The following is a 21,599-nucleotide window of genomic DNA, read 5'->3' as shown; positions in this document are numbered from 1 at the left end:
TCAAGCAGACCTGATAAACCTGATGACTCCCTATTAGGAACCACAAATTACCATCAATAACTAAGTGGGATGTATGCTTAGTTTTTGCGTGCAAAGAAAAACCTTCATCCTGGCTTGAATGCATAGAGAACTTTTCAAAGTACAGAATTTCAGACAAGATTAAACCCCAGTAAATCCTCTTTCATTGTGCCTCGCTGTGCAGACTGTCCTTTCACTGAAAACAGGTTTGAAATATGGGGGTGCTGATTTCCCAGAGTGCCATTCTTCATTGGCTCAAATTCTCACAGAGGTTTGTTTTCTCAGCCAACCCTGCACAATCCTCCCACTAAAGAGTGCAACTGTACTACAAAACAGACGTCAAAACAACTGCCATGCCACAGAATCCAGGCCTCTACAAACAAGAAATAGAAAAGAGCCAGATATTGTTCAACCCCATCTCCCAAAATGGTGCAGAATTCCCATCAATAAATTGACCTGATGTTCCTGGTGGTTTTGTATTTTTTGTTCTCCATCTTTTCCAAAATGTCCTTTTCAATAAAGTTTGAATAAATCTTAAAAAATTTAAATGAACTGCGCTGGAAAGGGCAACCAATCAACTTTGAAGCCGAAGGAAAATAAGCATTTTTCATTACAGAATTTATATATCATTCAGAAACAGTATTTTAATTTTAACCTATATGGCATCCACAAATGAGCTTGAGCCTCACCTGAAATAAACAAAATCTTGCTGAAAGAAAAAATGTACTGATAGCCTTTTCCAAGTTCTAACAAAAGACAGGAATTATTTAGAAGAAAAACAGTGCAAGTATTGTAAATATTGCAAATATTCCTTCGGTATGAAGCAGAAATTATTTTATAGCTTTCCTGTGAGGAACTGTGAAACTCATTTTCTTTTCCTGCAAAGAGAAGTAAAAATCTTGTGAAAGTCTCTAACTATTAGACTCTAAAACATGTATTAGGCACAGAGATAAACTCTCCTAAGAAAACAGTAAGAAAAAATCTAGTCAAGAGTTTCTAATCATGAAGCTGTATAACCTTACCCTGCTGGTTTCTTCTGGAATAACAATGAGTATCGCAGTGATTAAAAGGATGAAACCCAGCAATTAATTAATTAATTTGTAAGGGCAGAGGAAGAAATCCTTAAAATCCCAGATATATTCCCATGGGTTTTGCTGAGCCATTTTACACCTTCTGAGGCATCTGCCAAGAAAAGGTCAGTTGAACTAATCCGTGCTTACACCTTGGCATCTCCGTTGAAACATGTCACCTCTCCACTGTAGAGTTATTACTTGCTGCCTATGACACTAAGTCTCAGAAAGAGGCTAGACTTGATCTTGAATGGAGGTGTGACTGATGTGTCTTTCATAAGCCAAAGAAATCTATACATTGGGTGTCTCAGGAGACTAATAGTCCAACTTCCTTTAGAGTATTTTCCTCTTCTGTCTTTCAGAGCACTCCTTTCCCAGATACAGGAAAAGGAACCGTCAATAAAAATTCAACATCAAACAATTAACTTTGTGGGACAAAACTCAAATGTATTTGCTTATGTTCGTTTACCTGAAGACCAGGGCTTAAACATTCACTGCTAGTTGTGAATTCATCTCCTCAAACTGTGAAACCACAGCTTCCCTGGTTGGTCTCACAGGCTTTTTCCACACAAAGCCATCTCTTCATAAACTGGGAATCCTAAAATTTCACAGTGGATGCCTGGCAGCAAACAAACAAATGAAACAACACATCACAGAATAAAAGCAGCCATAAAAAAACCCTCATGTATAAAAATTAGTTGTCAGATAGCTGACAACTCCATTCTGTCTTCCTGTAGCTTGTAATATCCAGGAAACAACCCCTTCACATTTATCACTATTTACCAATACCACTCTCTCAGGTCTCAGAGCTTGGACCAGCTACAACTGCCACCCACTCCATATTCATGGAATTCATCTCCTTCTCATGCCATCTGTTCTTTGTCCTGGACTAATCATGATATATAGGGCAATATGATTGCTACCTGCTCTGAACACTGCTTCTAGTATCTTACCGTAGGTTTCAGCAGAATCACAACTGGGAGGCTATGTGGATCGTCTCTAAACCCCTGGTGTAAAACCACTAGAGCAGACAGGCAAGTTTTTTAGGGCTAATACTACTTCTTATGCTGTTATCACTCCTTGTCCAGTGTTGGAAGAGAGGGTCTCTCTGATTTTTTACCACTACTATCCTTCAAAACTACATTTGGTGCAAACAAATCTAGTTGATAAGGGCTCCCGTTGGATAACACAGGATCATGTTTTGAAATTGGACTTCGAAAGGGACTCCAAGATTTACCTCTGAAAATTAGGCTTTGATTGGTCTATTTGGGAGTAAGGCTGGTTATCAGTGATAACACATGCATTTAGACTCTTAAAGAAACCTGACAGGTGCCAGACATAAGAAATTATCATTTTCCTCTGTGAGTCTGGCTCCATTACACACATGTTCAGATCCCATTTTTGTTAGCCAAAGCCCGGTTTAAAAAATCATTTTACAGGTTTTAAGAAGCCTGTAGTCATCTATTCAGAATTTTTCCTTTTTATTTCAGTCAGATATTAATAGAACAGCACAGAAAAATGTTCCCATGGTTTAAAGAACACATTTTTCTCTATATCTGCCTCTGCTTACACGTGAGGGGGAAAAGGCTCTGATAATCTACAGTACAAGCAGGAAAGGTGACAAGGGAAAACTTATCTTTTAAAATGCTTTCCTGTTTTACTTCAGGTAAAACAGGCAGTTATTATGCTAGAGGCTGTTTTCTGTGTAGGCTGGAACACTAAAGAGAAGCAGCATGCTTAATATCATATATAGAGCCTGCATCACACAGCAGCTTAGTTACTATAGGAAAATCTGTGACAACTTGAGACAGACGGACAGGAATAAAAGTTTAAGCAGTTTTGAAGTAAAAAGTTAAATACCAGGGAAAATGTTTCTTACTATCTGCCCCACATTAAGAACACTAAATAATTTGAAGAACTACAGTGAGGGTAATATATGCAGCAAACCGCACAAGACTTCACCCTTGCAACAAAGTTCGGGAGCATTTTTGCTCACAGGAAAAGCATCTTAGTTTGAATTTGTATGATAAGTAAATATTCCCACTTCTCTGCTGGTTTGGAAGGGAGGTTAATAGAGGTGAAACGTTCAACCAACATCTCTAACATACACATTTTCTGTGCAAGAAATCGTTATTATTCCCGCTTCATGATCTTATCAGCCTGGATGTAAGATCTGCAAAATGGAGAAAGGTTTACAAAATGTAAAAATGACTTTTAGAGCAAAATAGAATTATATATTTATGTTTCTGGTCAGAAAGTAAGCTAGGGCAGTAATTTCATTGAATAAACAAAGACCAAGTCATCACCTCTCTCTTTGCCATGGTCAAAGTCAGGATTTGCAGATCTCATCCACTGAGACTTGGATCTTCAGACCTATCCAGGCTGGTAAGATTCAATCCAAGCAGTAGCAACGTTTAAGTGGATTCTATTTCTGTTCTGCTTGAATTAACTGTCTGAAAGTTTCATTACTTACATAGTTCAAGGCTCTGAACAAATCTGAATTAACTTCAGTGGTTCATTTTCATAGGACAGAATTAGTTTGTATACAAGTGCAATCTGAATTTTATCAGTGACTTAGGCTGGTTTGATATGCATGGGACAAAAAGACCCCTAAGGTACTTGAGTATGTTAGAACCTGATTTCCTTAATTCACATTAAAACTAAATGTATAGAGTATTGTAGTTTAAAAAATCTTTGATGTTAATAGCACAAGTGATAAAATATGGGTCTAATCAAAATGACTCAGTATTGCACATTAAACCCTGCAGTACCCAATTACTCATTGCTGTTTCTGGTGAGAAATGTGATATTCAAGGGTATAACCTAATCTGCAGCCATAAATAACACATATATTAAAAAGAACAGGTTGATGGCAGGGCTACTAAATGCTTTTCTTTTACTGTGTGATCTTACCTTTGAATCCATCGGTAGTAGTAGTAGTACAGTAGTTACATGGTACAGTTTTATTTAAAAGCAATCAGGTCCACAGACTCAGCAAAATCATAAAGTGGTTGTGCTTGTCAGAAAGCAACATTAATAAGCTTGGGCTTGGTATGGGGATGATCTTCCTTCAAAAAAAGGACTCACATGTTTTGTTTTGAACTTGTCATTTTGATTTGTCTGGGAGTCTCTTCTTGATTTGCCTTGAAAAACCTTACGAGGGACAAAGAGAGACCTTTTGGGGACGTCTTGTCACATGAAAAGGCTTTATCTTACTGTCCACCCAGTTTGCTAAATAAGCAACCTGTCATGCTTGTATTAATTCACTCAGGCCAAAGCTGGAATTCATTTTGAAGCTCGCATTTCAGCATTTTTCTTCTTGAATCTATTGAGCTTGTTGTGTACAAACACAAAGCTGTCTGTCATAGACAGGGAAAACAACTTAAAAAAAAACGAACACACACCCCCCCCCCGTCATACGCTTTAGGTTTGTTTTTTCCCCCCTTTCAGTTCAAACAAGTGTCTGTTTTGTGCTGCAGAGATTGGTACAACACCTCATCCATTTCAAAAGAGAGACTGTTTTATGAACTCACGGAAAACAGTTATTTTATACAGCAACTTGCAGATATGATCCTCTGACAAGCAGCACTCATTAAAAGAGTATCAGCTGGCTCAAGCAGTAGTCTTGGTTGTTATTGAAGTCAGTCAGACCCTTGGGGATTTTAACACCATTTGTTCAACAAACAGTCTCATTCTGTCCAGCTGTAAAAAAAAAAAATTCCAATTTCAAAATAAATCTTTTGTAATGGGCTCAAGGAAATGTATGGTATGGGAGGATTAAGAAGTTATCTATTATACAGGCATTCTGTTCACATCCAGGATGATTCTGCCTTGATAAACGAACAGTGACACTATTGGCAAACCTGGGATTTGAAGTAATGGTTCATTAATGCAACTGCACACTGAGTAATGTACTTGGGTGTCAGCGTTCTGCCGGGTTTTCTTCCTCATTGTAATGCTCTTTTTCCTCCTGGATATGCTTAAAAAATATGCTGGTACTCCTGTCAATATATTAGTTTGAAAAATGTCACCATGGGCCTGGAACTGTTGTGTGTATATGTAACTGTGCATTGACACATGCGTTGGCTTGATGCATTCTGGTGATGCGAGTTCAGTCTCCTGTAGAGATCCAAATTATGATACGATTGCACTGAGCTTACAGACTTCTCTCATGCTGGGATGGAGATGGTGTGAGGAACTAAATTCACAAAACAGAGCAACGTGCTCATACTGCATGGTTTGAATAGCTCTTCCAGCTGCACGCAGTGCACATCTTGCTTTTCTTTAGAGGAGTGCGGAGATTAGATATGGCTGAGCTGGGGATGTGAGGTATTCAGTTCTTCCCCTTCACTAACACGATCCTTTTCCCTCTGATCCAAGCTTCCACCATTCCTTCCTTCCCTCTTCTTTTTTTGAATCATATTCAACAGTTCCCACATCTACCTGTCAGGGACCGAATGTCTAATGCAATGGTTTGTATATCCCATGGCTCTGTTCCAACAGGGTGAGTGCTCAAAGGCCCTGGCAAGAATATTTTAATGTGTCATCTAGGATTTAGGATCTATTTGAAAAAGACAATTGGAATCGGTACTGTTGGTAAGGCAAGGTTTTAAAGTGCACATAGAGTAGGGGAGGATTCCATATCAAGGGGAATGACATCCAAAACAGACAAACTTAGTAATTCCTTCTATCTGTCACCTATAGATGACAGAAAGTTGATTAAGCCATCTTTGTGCCATCACAGGGGAAAAACACATTTTCAGCACAATTATGTAGCATCACGTTTAACTATTATCATATTTGTCAGCAAGAATTGTTAGTCATTGGATGGCTTATATAAATTTATTGTGTGAAGATCTCAGAAAAGGTGTGTGTAATTGTTCCAAACATGTTTCATTATATTTTAATTTGTAGACTGATGTGACTGGTGTAGAATAAAGTGACCTCATGCTTCCTGGCCCAGGAAATTCTTGGAAATTAGATATTTCAACTCAGTGGGATTCACATTGCAATGTATTTTAAATTACAAGAACTGAGTCTTTTGCTTGCTGTTGTCCATCTCTGTTATATTCTTTGATTTACTCCTATACACAGAATGTATAGATTGTTTCTTATCTACATAGCTTAGTGCATCTTACATAGAAAAATCAGGAAAGAAATCTCAAATGCAATTATGTTGGAATTAAACAGCTGCAAGGAAACATCAAATGCATCCTGGCCAGATCCAGCGGGCGTGTTTGAAATAGTTTGAGTTCATGTGAAAACTCACGTCATACGGACTTTTTGAAGGAAGATACAATTCTCTGGTCAGAATTTTTTGAAATTTTACAGAATTGCTCAGCTTTCCCCAGTCGTACGAAGACATTACTAACAGTCAGCAGAGCTCTTCTTTGCTAGTGGCTACTGATTGTAATCCCTTTCCCCTGTCCCCACAGGTAGGGAATGTGAACAAATATCCACTGCAGTTAATGGGATCATCTTAAATCCTTCAGAGGGAACTATCCTACACCATTAACCCACCAGGGACTGCTTGTAGCGGAGGCCAGAGTGTGGTTCGATTCCTAACCTATCTCAATTGCCACAATATTTCTTACGGTGCCATTTACCAGTGCATCTTTGCACACAAATGAGGCCGAATGCACTGAACCAACGAAGATTACCTACTGTTCAAACTGTAAAGCACATCAAGGAGCATGCCTAACTAATTCCACCACTGAGCTAAGATCATGCTGTATATTTGACAGTAAGCACAGTCTTTCCAGCTTGCCCAGGGGAACCTCCACTCTTATCATTTTGGCTTTTGATGTGCAGCACCTACGGAACAAAAATACTTAGCAAGTTGCAAACATTAAGGGTGCACTTGAAAACTTCTTGTTCCAAGCCCAGATATCTGATATTGAATGTGCCCGTTGGCACATTCCAAGCAAGAGCAATTTTAAAAACTAAACTGAACATACTATTATTGATCTGATTTTGTCTGCTCTGCAAGGTGCAGCCTTTCCCCCTGAGGTACCTATGCAGTTCACACAGCTGAAGGCCACTGAACTAGAGAACAAGCTCATTGATTTCCTATTTGTGTCCAACAGCACTTTAGTGGCATTAAATATTATTTAATGGCACTGATTACATTGTAATGAAATTACCAAAAAAACCTCAACCAAAAATAACAACCACCACCTCTCCCCTAACCGGTAGCATTGCTCTATCTCTGAAGCAAGCACACTGTCTGGCTGCATTGGAGGGTCACATCTTGATTAAGCAGAGTGTCAAGAGTATTGATAGCGTCTTTTCAGTATTCTGGGGAGCAGCCATCAATAAAACCCTAACAGAGTACAATGACTTCTACTCTCTTTTTATTAATCATGAAAATATATTTACAGTTGGAGCAGAAGTGCATTGTACAGAAGCATCAGTCCTCTCTGCTCACATCCACATTGCAATCCCCTTTCATTTTATAGGAACTGAAGTCTAAAATGGAAGTCAGTTCACATGAATCTTCCTGTTGCAAACAATTATTGTTACCAGAAATCTTCAAGGAAAATCAAAACAAAGCTCACAGGCAAATCAAAATGACAAGTTCAAAACAAAAGCACATTAAAGCTTAAAGAAAAAAAACAGATCTATTTCCTTTACCAACTCCAACTTAATAAAGAAGATTCTGACAAGCACAGTCCTGTTATATATACAGCTGCCTGAGTCCACATTCCTGATTGTTTTATATGAAATGGTGTCAAGAAACTACCCTTTCAATACTACTAAATGGGAAACATCTCAAGTGTATTTACTTTAAAAATCAAATGCGGGTGAGCAGGACACTAGTTTAATTTCTTTTTTATGGTAAAATTCCTCTCTCATTTCTGGGCTGCAGCTGTCGGTTTGTTTGCAGATTGTTTGACTTGTCCAGAGGATGCAGAATGCGGACAGAATCTCAAATTTTCAGAGGAAAGCAGAGAGGAGAAGTTTACTCCTGCAGATCAGCAGTATGCGGAGTGGGTCCGATAGGCAAGTTTGCCTGTTCATGAAAACCATGCAAATAAAAATCTTTTCCCTCACTGTACAGAGAAAATCTTTCTGGAAAGAATTCACTGCAACCACTCACTGCCTGATATCTGATTTACCTGTTTTACCAATCCCAAGAGGTGCAAATCATCTCCTGGGATATGTCAGACTGCTCACATCCCGCTAGGGTATGCAGCTCCTCATGGGAGATACTCAGCATCTCACGTGATTTGGCCCTTAACACACAGAGGCAAAAAAAGAAAAAGAATAAAACTAAAATAAAATACTTGCATGGTTCATGTGCATGAAAAAAGGAACCCTCTGAACACATACTGCAGAGGGTGAGCAGCTAGTGAAGTGGAGCTCCTACCTAGAAAGGGAAAAAACGTTCTATTTCCTATGTCAATCCCATGGCAAATATTTGCAAGGACTAAGCAAGCATACTTAATTGGCTACTCTTTTTGTAAGCAGAAGCCACAGAAGAAGTTTATCTTCAAATCTGGTTTCATACCTTAGCTGTCACTGAGGAAATTAAACATTCAGCAAGTTACTCCCTCTGTCAAATATGGAGACAGTTGGCAAATGTAGGCCATAAAGGTAGAGACTAATTACCGGCTGTATGAATTGTTGCTGTTTTCGTCTGTCAATTACGTCATGGTTAATCATTGAGTGAACTCCTGAGAGTTTTGTATCATTCCTCCCTGCATTTTTCACAAATAAAAAGTAAACAAATGTAACCAGAGGTCATTCTAAGCTCTCTCTATCCACTGGCAGGAAAAAGTTCTGGGAGTTGCAGCATGTCTCTCCATGAAGATGAATTTAAATGTTTTAATTTCACAAGATGATTTAAAACTAACAGATCAAGACATGTCATGATTTATTTTGTGAATTTGAATAATATTTCTGCACACATTTAATTCTGGTAAAAGATTTCTGGTTACTATTTGTAGGCATTTCTTGCTCTTTTGGGCTCAGAATTGTTTACAGTGGGCTACCTAAGATTTGTCATAAATGGTCCAGAGCAAAGAGTGAAGTAAAAGAGAAGAATGGAAAGAATGTATATATTATAGGTCAGTCTTCTTAGTCATAATTACTGAGCTAAGCATTTCTCACTATGAGGCCACTCTGGACTGGGTTTCCACCAGAAGGATCAGCTGTATCAGATAAAAAGTAAATTTCATAAAAAGGTAGAAATATGATTTACTATTAAAAAAGGCAATATGTCTGCCTATGTTGGGCAGCCAGCAGCATATCACTTTTTTAAATGCGTTATTACAGTTGAATTCATTAAATAAACCTAGATATCAACATTAGCCAATATCTACACAGAATTTCCCACAGGAGACTAGATGAAAAGAATATTGTAAAAATCATTAAGGTATGTGGATAGGTGAGGGAACGAAATCTTCACAAATACTAATGTAGGACACTAGAAAGAAGCACAGTTTGAGGTAAGTTTGCCTTGGATCGCAAGGACAGTCTAATCCAATTCCCATATGAGTTAAGGAGCCTCCTTCTATCAACTTCTGCACATAGGACTAAATCCACCATAAGCAGATAGAGAAGGAAACTATTCACAGCTGTTAGCGTTACCCAGCAGTTCTTTCCTCCCTACAGATAGTTACGGTCACACTGTAATCAGCACAATGTCTACCAATACTCCTGAAAGGACTCTGCAAGAGCAAGCATTATTCTCACTTCTACCTTATAGGTCCATAAACACCTTTACAGAAGTATTTTCTTCCTTTCATCTGGCACTGAGGAATAGTAAGTTAAAAAACCTGCTCTGGATCAAATGACAGCTCGTGCTGACAGAACCGAAGAAGGACCTCAATAATTTTGATTTCAAATACAGGAAAGCCCTATGTACTACACTTCACTTCAAAAATTGCTAAGACTGTGCATAAGAAAAAACATATGAACAATTGCATCTAATTACATGACCAAAATTATCTTTAAATGGGGTAGTTGGTTATGGTTTGCACTTAGCACTGCTCAGTGATATAGCATGGGTATAAGACAGCAGTCTTCACACAGTTCCATGTCAGAACAAGCCATTTGTATAATTTGAATCATTTGAATTGACTAAGATAATAGTGTGTCAGTCTTATAGCGGAAAGACTGGCAATATGTGAGATAAACAAGACATGCTGCTCAGATAAAGAATAAAAACTAGCAATTATTGAGGGGTTGTCATTTGAGTTTGCTAGACATAGAACTGATTAAGAGCATCACCATCTTTCTTTTCTGCATCATAGAAGCTGACTGGTGTAAGATCTCTGTTGTTTCTTGCCTTCTGATCCAGGGATATTGTACTTCTAAACAGTTGTGGGAAAAGAGGCCAGCAAATACATTTGCCTTCATCTGGAAGGTGAATGTACTGGAATATGTTAAACATGTAAGGCTGTTGCAGAGGTTATGCCAGTTCTGCTGGGGGGAGGAAGAAGTTATAGGAAGGAGGGGACTTTCTTTGTGTAAACATGCAGAAGAAAGAGGCTCAAAAAGTAACAAAACATTTGCTAAGTTTAGACACAGATTTACCCTAGTGGACAAAACCCATGTATTTTGCTACCTATGTTTCAGTTCAGCTCCTTATCATCTGGCTAGCAAGCTCCACTGCCCTGTGTGGGATTCAGCAAGGTTACGGTTCTGGCACTTGTTTGCACTGAAGGGAATCGTGATCTGACATGAACCTCCTTTTCATACCTACTTTCTTTATGTGATTACAATTAGATCTAAACGTCCCTGCAGCTGTTTTAGAAACTCAAACCTTAGCATAGATATTAAAAACTTATACATAATCTTTTGCTAAAGACTGTAATTCCTGCCTACATATAGATTGATAAACTCAATGTATAGATACCTACGTACATTTTAAAGAACATAATTAATTTAATTCTTCACTAGAGTTACTGATAACTAAACAAATAATGGTTAATAGCACGTTTGGAGTAAAGAGGCTGTATTCCGGTATTCCGGGCTGTGAGGGATATAATGAAATCCATCCACTCCTATGAACTGCATATCCCCAATTTGGCATTGCAGGAAGTATGTGTCATTCAGGCTACAACCAAATGAAGACTGGAGTATTCCCGTGCATGCTGTTATGACCGTAAAAATAATTAATTGCTTATTAACCTACAAAGGATTATCTTGAACCAATAAGATTCTGCTAGTTGGACTTGAGCCATTTGATTACTTACTACTTCTGTTTACAGAGAATTGGGAACTACCACTACTCACCCTATCAGTCATTATAAGAAAATGACTTTTTCCAATCAAGCTATTATGGTTACATGGTTTTACCTTTTCTATTTCCTGATAGTATGAATTACTATGATATTGACATAAATAGAATATATATATATATTTTGGTCTTATTTTAACAATTAGGCAGCTTTTAGGTTTGGCCATAGGGCTGTTAAAATTAACTGCAATATGACAATAGATGTCATGGAATGGCATGACAAGACCAAAAGCAAAACAGGGTTAATAGCTGGTAATAAGGTTGAATTATTGTAGTGGTAAATTTGTATCATATACAATCTGAAAGTGATACCTGGCTGGTTACATTCCTGACAGGCTTATGCATAACAAATCTTCAGTCCGTGGTGGAGAGAGACACACTGGTTATTTCTAGTTCATTTCTAATTCTGAAGTAGATCTGTGCAATTATTTGAAAACTGTGTCTGCAATAAGCTGATTGTTTCAGTACCTATTTCTTATACAGCAAAAAAAGGGGTGAAAAAAAGAAAAAAAGAAACAACACAGAAGTGACAATTTGATGGGATTGCAAGCTTACTCAGCCATCACTGGGTTGCCTGAAAGGCCAGGCACTTAGCTTTCCTTGGTACAGATTAATTAGCCAGCTGTGACTCCTAGATCTCTATTTTTAAATCTTGCATAAATCTCTGAAGACAAGAATTTACCACTTCTACATTACACACAACCATGGCTGCAAGATATTACTACCAGCGGAAATCCCAGTTTGCAGGAAACTGATGTAAGGTTTTTCCACGAAGAGTGAGAAAATTAACCCTGACACCTGTATAATTCCACTTGGGCTCACCTCCGTTTCTGATATAACACTACAGCAAATTGCATCCTCATACTTCTTATACAACCATGGAAATAGTAATATTAAAAAATCAGGTAAGGTGCTTGTGTTTTAGCTAGAATTAATACTTGTGAAAAGGGAAAAGCTTGGGAAATGTTGCAGTAAGCAATGGCAGGTGAATTTGTCCCAAGGCTCATGAAAACTACATTACACACATTCATACATGGATACTTATAACTGCAACGAAGGTAAGCAGAGCTATTTTGCCATTTTTCAGATTGTTTTTGTATACTTGTGCTTATTACCATTGGGCTCACAACTCTTATTCTGAGCAGATGCACTGAAGTAGGTTTAACTACCTGCAGGTTTCAGATAAGAGCTGTTCCTTTTTCCAACTCAGGTCTGAATTCCCTCAATTCATGTAAAATTTCTGTCTGCAGTCATGGTAAAGACAAAGTGCAGGATGAAAGGAATAGGTGCCTGCAGAGTGATCCTCGATAAGTGCATACCACAGGATATTGTCACCAGCTGGAACAGCATTCGGGATTCAGGTGTCATTCATAAACACGATTTTTAACAAAATGATAGTCAATAGACTTGCCATAACTTTACAGTGGGGAGAGGGAGAAGATACGAAACACTCCAGAGCTGATCTACGTTGCAATATTAAGTGAACTACCAACACTTTGCAGTAGGTTTGTCTCAAGGAATACAAAAATAACTCAGCTTTGAAACATCCCAGTAGTTATTTAATAGGTGCAAAAGATCAACAGATAATTACAGTGTATTTTGGTAATTACAGTGAATATGATTTATGGTATATTTTAATTACCACAGAGAGCCTAGCATGAAGGATGAACACTTAAAAGTCAAGATAAATATATGAATACATCGCCTATAAAAATAAATCCATTAAGTAACATGTACTTCACTGATATTTGCAAGAAACTGCAAAGCTACATAAGAATAGCCCTTTTCCATTTGTTATGTAAACGGCTAATGACTTACAGGACCATCTCTCGCTATTTGCCAGATTCAGTAAGACAAGTTATGTTCCCCATCATGAGCCCCTATCCCCTTTAAGAAGTCCAAAGGAAAAAAACCACCTGGTGCTTCAGTTTAAATAGGTGACACCAAATGCTATTTTCTTAGCATTATTTCAGCCTTATGCTAATGAATTCCAACACTGTTGTAGGTGAGCCTCTCCTCAATTATGCAAACTTTGGTCTTTAGTATAGAGGTCATTATGTGACTCACAAAAATTGTATAGTAATGAGGTTATTCACATTCTGTTACAGTGCAGAAGAATTGGGAACCAAAAGTGAAATTAACTTTCTTCCTGGTCTTTTTTGTCTTCATAGATTTAGGCTAATAACACAGTGGCATGGTACGACTGGGATACGAATATTTCAGAACACAGCATCATAGCAATATCACAGACCAAACATCATAGTGGGGAGTATTGCATTAACACCCCGCTTCCAAGCTCTAGGAGATGAATTTCATATATAATACAGTGTGATGTTTACCAATTCATTACAATGACCTGGCTTGCTACTTCTTCAGAAAACTACGAAAATGAAAATGTCACACATATTTGCATTCAGGAGGTTACCGTGTATCACTGCACACTTCTCATGCTTTCTAAACAAAAGTCTGTTTTCTGCTGTCAGTCTAATGGCTCAGCTGCTAACCCAACCTGAACTGCCTTTGGGAGGCATCAGGGGACTCTAGATACCAGTCCCTCGAGGCATGAAGAAGATGAGGCACTTTGTTCCCTAAAGAAAGAGAAAAGCTACTGTCAGGTCAGCCCATATCCCACTGGATCTTCTTCTGGAAGTTATTGGAATAGGCTGGAAGCGTGACTACGAGCAAGGAGAAGTGGCAGAGGATGGCTGGCATGGGAAGCTGGAACTGGCTTGTGCACAGGAAAGGGGTTTGAATCGATGAGAACAGGATTTCAGATTAGGAAGTTGCCTTAGCTCAAGCTGATCCAGAATACATCTTCAAGCACAAAAGACTGTATTTGGTATGTGCATGGATAAGGACATCCACATGCTGGTATCTCAGCTTAAACTCTCCCTGTTTCAACTCACTATTTTGTTGGATCTTTCTATAAGATATAAGATATACTATAAGATATACTAATAAAAGATATAAGAATAACTATATTAACAAAAAGAATAACTTTATAAAATGTGTGGATAACGTACAGTCCTGGTGTCTTTAAAACACATCTTACTCTGTAGCTAGCAGAGTAGCTGGATTAAGACAAAAATAGGTTTGGGGTTTTTTCCCCCTAAATTTTCATTAAAAATCTGCAAACTAATAAATATAATTTCCAAAGCAGAACTCTACAAACTGTGTCATCAGCCATTTTTCATCCTTAAATTTCCATTTCAAAATGAGTTTTGAATTTTCATTCATTATTTTTCCAGTAAAACAGCAGTAATCTCTGTTATGCACTATTTTGAGCGTACTGCAAATCTGACCTATAAGAATCATGCTATATTCAGAAAATGGACACAACTGATTAATACTCAGTATTCCTCTGCTTTTCTGAATGAAGGATACACCTATGTAGCACAAAACAGTGCAATGCAAAATATAGATATTCAACTTTAGCTAGAGGAGTGAAGTGCAAACAAGTTCCATGTCTCCTGTCTGCATAGTAATAAAACAGTGCAAGAAATGTCTATCCAAGTGGCCTGACCTTCTAAAGTAATGAATACCCAGCAGCTACCAGTGAAGTTGCTGTACCTCAGAATTCATTTAAACTAAAGCTATTTATTAAGGGGAAGATTTTCACAAGGAAAACATGAGTTACGGGAACAGAAATGCCAGGTGTACCTTGGGAAATCTCATCACTGCCAAACTCTAGAGTGAACATCTAACTTTTGGTACCTAAGTGTGCAAATTTTAGTTATATTTTCACTGTGTTTTATACACAATGGCTAACAAATGAAAAGCAATTATTAATTTAATTATAAAACTCACTAATTCTTTTGGGCAATGCTGAAGTCAGAACTCCTAATCCAGCATTTATCCTCTCCCCATTTCTCCCTCTTTTCCTCTTCCAGGAGATCTGTGGCCCTGCCAGTATGTGCAAAAAACATCATGACATAATCCTGTTACAGAAAGTGTTCTTTAAAAATTAGTTGTTCCAAAACAATCTCTTTTGTGACTTTCTGTGGAGCCACAAGGGGAAGAATCTCCTCATGTCTTACTGCACCTTCCAGAATTTCCCAGCTTTTGGGAGATAATAGTTGTTCTCTGACTCCTTTGTGTGAAACGCCAACATATTTATGTTGAGATCCAGGGTCTGAGGTTGAAGCATTATTACAAAAGCAGCGAAGTAGCAACAAGTTCTAAATGCAATTTTCTGTGAGACAGAAGTACATTCTGTTCCACGTTTACATTCCGTGATCTTTACATGCTGAATGCAATACCATTATCACATCTATTTGAATTCTTTTTCTGCTATGGCACAAAAGAAATAATTCTTAATCACACAGCCAACTTAGACTTGCAAGTCATTAGGAGACCACAGTTTCCTTCCGAGCTGAAAGGGCTGCATCACGAGAGACGCGGAGGTGAAGGAGAGCTATTGTTTAGCTGCAGGACAAATCCTGCACTCTACACACTGCAGATTGGCAGAGTGCCCAGCACTGGGCTGCTCTGCTCACACGATCAGTTCAATACAGCTTCAACCTGAAAGAATTACTCTGGATCCAGAAAAAGAAACTTCTTGTTAAGACCGTGCCAATTGTTTAGCATCTTGCCAACGGTGCTGAATGTGCCACTAGTGAGCACTTGGAGTCTGGAGCAACAGTGTATGAACCAGGATACAAAATTAGTTGTCTCACTTGATGGTATTCTTTGCCTTTACTTGGCCCAGGCATGTTAGAGGAGGAGTCTACCTGTTGTATTTGCAAGAAAGGATCAGTTTCCATTAAGAAATAATGCCTGAGATCAGCAAGGCTGTTTACTCAAGTGCAGGTGCAGCAGAAATTTGGAAATGAGAGAATGTGTTGTAATTGCATCCCCCACTGAGGGAGGGTCTTCCAGGGAAACCTCTGCCTGTGCTCCTTCTTCCAGGGTGGGAAGCAGCAGAGATTACAGCCCATGATTCTCGTTGCTCTCATCCCTGAGGATCTTTGTGCAGGAGTCTGAGAAGGGATAGGGTCTCTGTTCTGCACAGAGAAGCAAACATAGCTTCACTAGGACAAAATCCTGGTATTAACATGCTCTGCTGTAAAAAGTAACTTAGATCAATGTGGCTTTCTGTACTGTCAAATACCAGCAGTACTGCATTGCACCATTTTCTCTGGATGATCCAGCACAGGCCAGGTGCTCTTTCAGTATTACTAGAGGTAGAACTAAAGCTAATGGGCCATACTGGTATTGTGGAGGGAGGGGAAACAGTGGGGACAGGGCGTCCCCATAATGAGTGGCTTCAGAGCTTCTGGACCTAAATGATCCTTTCCCTGAATCCATGGAACTGGGAAGTGCAAAACTCATCTATTCATTAGGTACATTCCTCATCACAGAACTGAGTTGTGTTTTAAATTACAGGTTTTGGCTGAATAGGTTTAGCAGCTCCTGAGCCTAAAAAATTCTTAGTTCAAACTATGTCTCAAACTTTCCTAATCATTCACTTTGTCATTCAAACACATATAAACATATATATGTATGTAATCTGAAACATTTCTTCTGCAAATGACTGTGATGACATTTCCGGTATCTTCCTTAGAATTAAAGAAGCTTTAATTTTTTCCATCACACAAGAAGGGAAAGATTCTACACTCCAAACATGCCCCCTCTTTTTCTGAGATCATGCTTATGGGGCAGTTTCACTACATGGTTATAAGAGTGCAATCTTGAAACCTCTGAGATGAACTCTTTCCCATCAATTTTGAATTCTACCCCACTAGTGGCATTAACATGCAAAAAATCTGCTGGAACATGCAATTTTTATCACAACTATTAATGAAATGCAACATCATAAACAATAAAGTTTAATTAGTAACTAAAGTGTCTATGGCAATTAAATAAGAAGGAAGTGTTCTGGAACACAGCAGGATGGATTATATTTTGAGTCATTTACATTGCAAATGGATTTTAAAGATGTTATTGATGGAAGTTTGGGGGAAATTAAGATTTTTAGAAAATAAGACACTGACTCTGACACTCAAATGCGTAACTTGGCTTAACATGAACTTGGTAACTGGAACTGCAGGTGGAACTAATGGGAGCAGCTAATAATATGAAGTGCACTGAAGAAACATTAAAAAAAAGCTTAAGAGAATCTAGCTCAATGACATGACTCATTAGTGTCAGGCCAAAACAGCACTTAAAATTAAAGAATACATGTTTAGTTATACAGTAAGGAAAAAATGTTAATGTATTTCATGCCTGAGTATTTGAAACTGAACACAACTGCTTACTGTATAGTCATAACTCTACTTGAAACACTGTAATAATTTAAGATGCAGAGCAAAGGTCCTATTGCAAGACAATTTGTGAATAACTTAAGTGGGCAAGTGGTGGAACACTGTCTACTTGTTTCAACTCACAGTTCATTCCACCTGAATTATTCACCCTACAACAGCAAAGCTGGATAATTGTCAGGAGAAGGCTGGGTAAGAACAAAAATAAAGACGAAAAGAGCCAGGCGGCTGTGACTTGAGGCCAAGATTTCTCCTCTGCGACAGGAAGGTAAAGAAAGCATTAGTGTTCGCTTTTTCACAGAAAAAGTCAGTGAAAGCTAGATGGGGAAAGAATTAGCACTGGCTGATTCCCTAGGAAAGTGAGTTTCCAGTTTTGCACAGGCTGCCCTGAAAGCAAGCGAATCCTCCTGGGTTTGCAAGAGGACAGGTCACCTCCAAACCAGGCTTGTCCTCATGCACCTCGTTACCCAGCCTGCATCAAGACTCACTAACTCTGTGATCCCCCGGGAATGGGCGCTCAAGGGTGCTGAAACATTGCTGGTCTTGGTACGGTGACTGTGACTGTGCGAACTGCACCTGCGAGCCTCGCAGTGACGATCCAGCTTTGAGCTATCCATGAGGATATATTTAGGAAGAGGCAATTTTGGGTTCTTCATCTGCAGGGTACAGGAATTTGAATTGTTCCCACTGACAGTAGCTATAATATGGGCAGTTGAAGATTCACTTTTATGATAGTAAGAATGGAAAAGTACTGGCTTTTGATTCTTTCATTTCACAGGTTTCCATGAACTTGAAGTGTTTTACTTTTCAGACCAATCTATGAATTGAATCTTTGAAACACTGCCTGCCATCTCTAATGGCACTTGTGTTCAGGGTTTTTTTTCTGTTGTTTTCTCATGTCTCCTCCACTATCTCATGCTCAGCATATCAACCTTAGTGAAATTTAAGAGACAAAATTCCAGGCTTTGCTGCTATATTAGAATTTCAGTTGGTTTCTCAAAGATCCTTGGCATTATCTACTTTCTCCTTAAGGGAAGAGGTGAGTAAACAGAGTAAAAGGTATTTGTCAATAGCTTCATAAATAAAATCCCTTGACACTCCTGCTCCTACTCTCATCCCTGTTTGTTTGCATATTTACAAACATCCCAGCACCAAAAGATAGGATTTTATAAAGCATTCAGGTGATTGTTTACTTTGCTGCTAGTGCAATAGGAGGTACAAGTGCCCCTTACCTAATGGGAGCCCTGGTAAGCCTTTGCTGATAGTAAATCCCATCTCCAAGGTTTTTCTTCCCAAGAATGTTTGTGGAATAAGCACCATAAGAAGCTCATATCTTAGCCATGGGGATGTCTGCTGCTGGAATATCTGCTGCTGATTCTCCCTGGAATATCTGCTGCTCTCCAGTGGACCACAGAGAGGGTCGTTTCTGCTACACAGCCTTGGCTGGTGACAAACTTCTCTCTCTCTTGCTCCTCAGTATTACAAGGAGACACTGCCAGTAGCTTTCTTCTGCTCTGAGGTACAGTGAGCAAAGTGAACAGCCATATATACTTCTGAGAACTGCTTTGCACTCTAACACCCACATCTGTGCAACATGAAAGCAACGCAAAGGCATAAAAACAGTGAAAGCAGAAAATCCAAATGTGTTATTCAAAGGCTTGAAGTTTTTGCTTTATGCTTTTCTAATAGCTCTGAAATGAAATGACACTAGATCTTTTTAACTGCGTGGAGAAAATCTGATCTTGCAATTGCTGGCTGCTCCCCTCCTGGTGCTGAGCGCTTCTGCTATTGCTTTAGAACTCCGGCGCTCAATGCATGTGCTTTGTACCTGCTGGAGCAATCTCACAGTTTATATTTTTACTACTGCAAGGTAAAAGAAAAATGGAACTCTCAGAGTTTGTATTGTTAATGTGTGGACTGGCCACAGAGCTGACTTTTGGAGCAAAGCTTCCCAACTGGAGGGCTCATGCAAATGTCTGCATACTAAGTTGCTGAGAGCTTGTTTTTCCTTGAACTCAAACTTCAGTCAAATGACATGACATATGGAAATGGCTCCTTCAGGATTGGCTCATTAATGCTCTTAAGACCTCTGATTCACGTACCACTTTCAATGCAAACACTTCCACAAGTTTTGTAAATATTAAACAAAATAATGGTGTGTGCACAAACATATGGGCAGGTTTTCAGACAGCTTGGGAAAAAAGCACTCTGTGTTTATTGCCACAAAAAAGCACCTTTTTTCCTCTCTGAATGTCGCCTTGTTATGGGTAGTGGTGAATTCTGACAACCAGAGGCCAGTTTGTACTTATTCAGCCCTGTGTAGATGAGGAAGGAGAGCAACATAGAAGATCTAAACCAGGAAACGTTCACATTTTGCAAAGGGTCTTGGATCTTTAAAATGAGCCAAATCTAAATCCTCACTCTGAAAAACATTTACCTTTGAGATATTTGTTAACAGGTAGGCTCAGCTCAGAGGTCGAGAGTTTGAATTTTTTTGTTCCCTGATACCTGTTTCTTCCCTGTGCATAACAATGCAACAAATAGGGAAGAAAGGCTGCCTTTATAATTAGAGCACAAGACAGAGCATGGGGAGAGAGGATATTCACACAGCTTAATTGAGACACTTTTCCCTAGGCTTTCTACAGCCATTGAAGAGAAAGAACTTCAGAAGGCAACTCAGGGCCCCTAAGTAGGCCTCTATTTTTAATCACCTCTCTCTCCGATGACTCTCAAAAGGACTTCAATAGCTGTGAAAAGAGGCTTTCTCTCCAATGAATACAGAAGGACCAAGAAAGCCAGATCTCCTAATGTATGTTTCTGAGTAGGAGTTTAAATCTCTTCAGCTCTGTTTTTGCTTATTCCACAAGATTCTGTGCCTGACCAAAAGCAGGTGACTCAGTTTTCTCATCTGCAAAATGGGAGAGTTGGTGCCCCTTCCATCCACCGGCTCCAGGGCTGTGAAGCTACTGCTGAAGCCTGTAAAGCACTGCGGCTGTGCAATGGGAATACAAGAGGCAGAACAGACAGGATGTGATGCTTCACATCGCAGCGCACTGGATTCCATCTCTAACAGCAGATCTCCACAGATAACCTAACTAGAAGGAAGGCGGCACTACCAGTCTTTAACTGCTACGTACAGAAATTGGAATATGAAGACAGGTGCTGATATAAATGCTGTGTGTTGTATTGAGAGGCAGTTTTCCCGACAGTAGTGCTATCCTGGATGTAGCTTGGCTATTTTAAAATGTTTTATGATTTTAAAGCATCATAAAGGTCAAAGTTTAACAACTGTGGCGCATAATTCCCTCTACCTTTTGCTCTACTTCTAGTGTTATTAACTTATCCACAGTCTAGACATAATATGCAGTGCAGCAGTTCGAGCAATGCTCTGCCAAGCTGACAGGATCAGCTTCTCAAGGGATGTAAGGGTAATTCACCCTCCAACTTTATTGAATCCTCTTTGGACCAAAACCTGCTAGTTGAACAAAAGTTGCCACAATGTGTCATATGCTGCAGCATACAAGAGATGTGAGATGTGGCGAACATTTGTAATTGAAAACACACAGTTGAGTGCAAGAGGAAGCTAGCTGTATTTCAGAAAATGAATGAGATGGTTCCACATGTATAAATAGCAGTTTTCACTAACGTTGTCCAACTCCTAAGAATAAAAGGCTTGCTTTTGCTTCCACCGGAAGCAGATTCAGGCTCTAAATTGATTAGGGTAGCCACTTTTCTTGGATTACTGTAAGAGCAAAACATGGCCCAAGTCAACCTGTCACTGTAGAGGAATCCACATTCTCACAGCATCGACACAATCAGTCCCCCAAATTCAATTAAAATAACAATTTATTCAATTAACGTGGTCTTTTTTCCTAGCTCTGGATTTTCTCAACTGCATCCATGAGGAGACTGATCTAAAACACACCCAAGCCAATGAATGACTACCGCTAGCTTTAATAGTTTTAGATCAGCACCTGTTTAAATGAACTTGGACAGCCTTTTGCT

General features: G+C 39.0%; 1 protein-coding gene across 7 annotated transcripts in view; it reads right to left on the bottom strand.

Annotated features, from left to right (window-relative positions):
• Positions 1-21,599, bottom strand: part of ST6GALNAC3 (ST6 N-acetylgalactosaminide alpha-2,6-sialyltransferase 3) — a 232,201-nt gene that overhangs the window by 27,828 nt on the left and 182,774 nt on the right. Inside the window, exon 5 of one of the 7 annotated variants that reach the window (XM_072868755.1) lies at positions 1,679-1,707. The exons of 5 other annotated variants lie outside the window; for them this stretch is intronic. In XM_072868755.1, coding sequence (XP_072724856.1) covers positions 1,695-1,707 — 13 coding nt within the window. In that variant the 3' untranslated portion in view covers positions 1,679-1,694. Of the gene's footprint in view, positions 1-1,678; positions 1,708-4,541; positions 4,791-21,599 lie in introns of those variants that run through there. One more of the 7 variants, XM_072868754.1, reaches the window with a different exon arrangement.

This window comes from Ciconia boyciana, chromosome 7 (assembly GCF_034638445.1).
Source record: "Ciconia boyciana chromosome 7, ASM3463844v1, whole genome shotgun sequence".
Lineage (NCBI taxonomy): Eukaryota > Metazoa > Chordata > Aves > Ciconiiformes > Ciconiidae > Ciconia > Ciconia boyciana.
The sequence above is the reverse complement of the archived record's forward strand: the minus strand, read 5'-3'. Positions and strand labels throughout refer to the sequence as shown.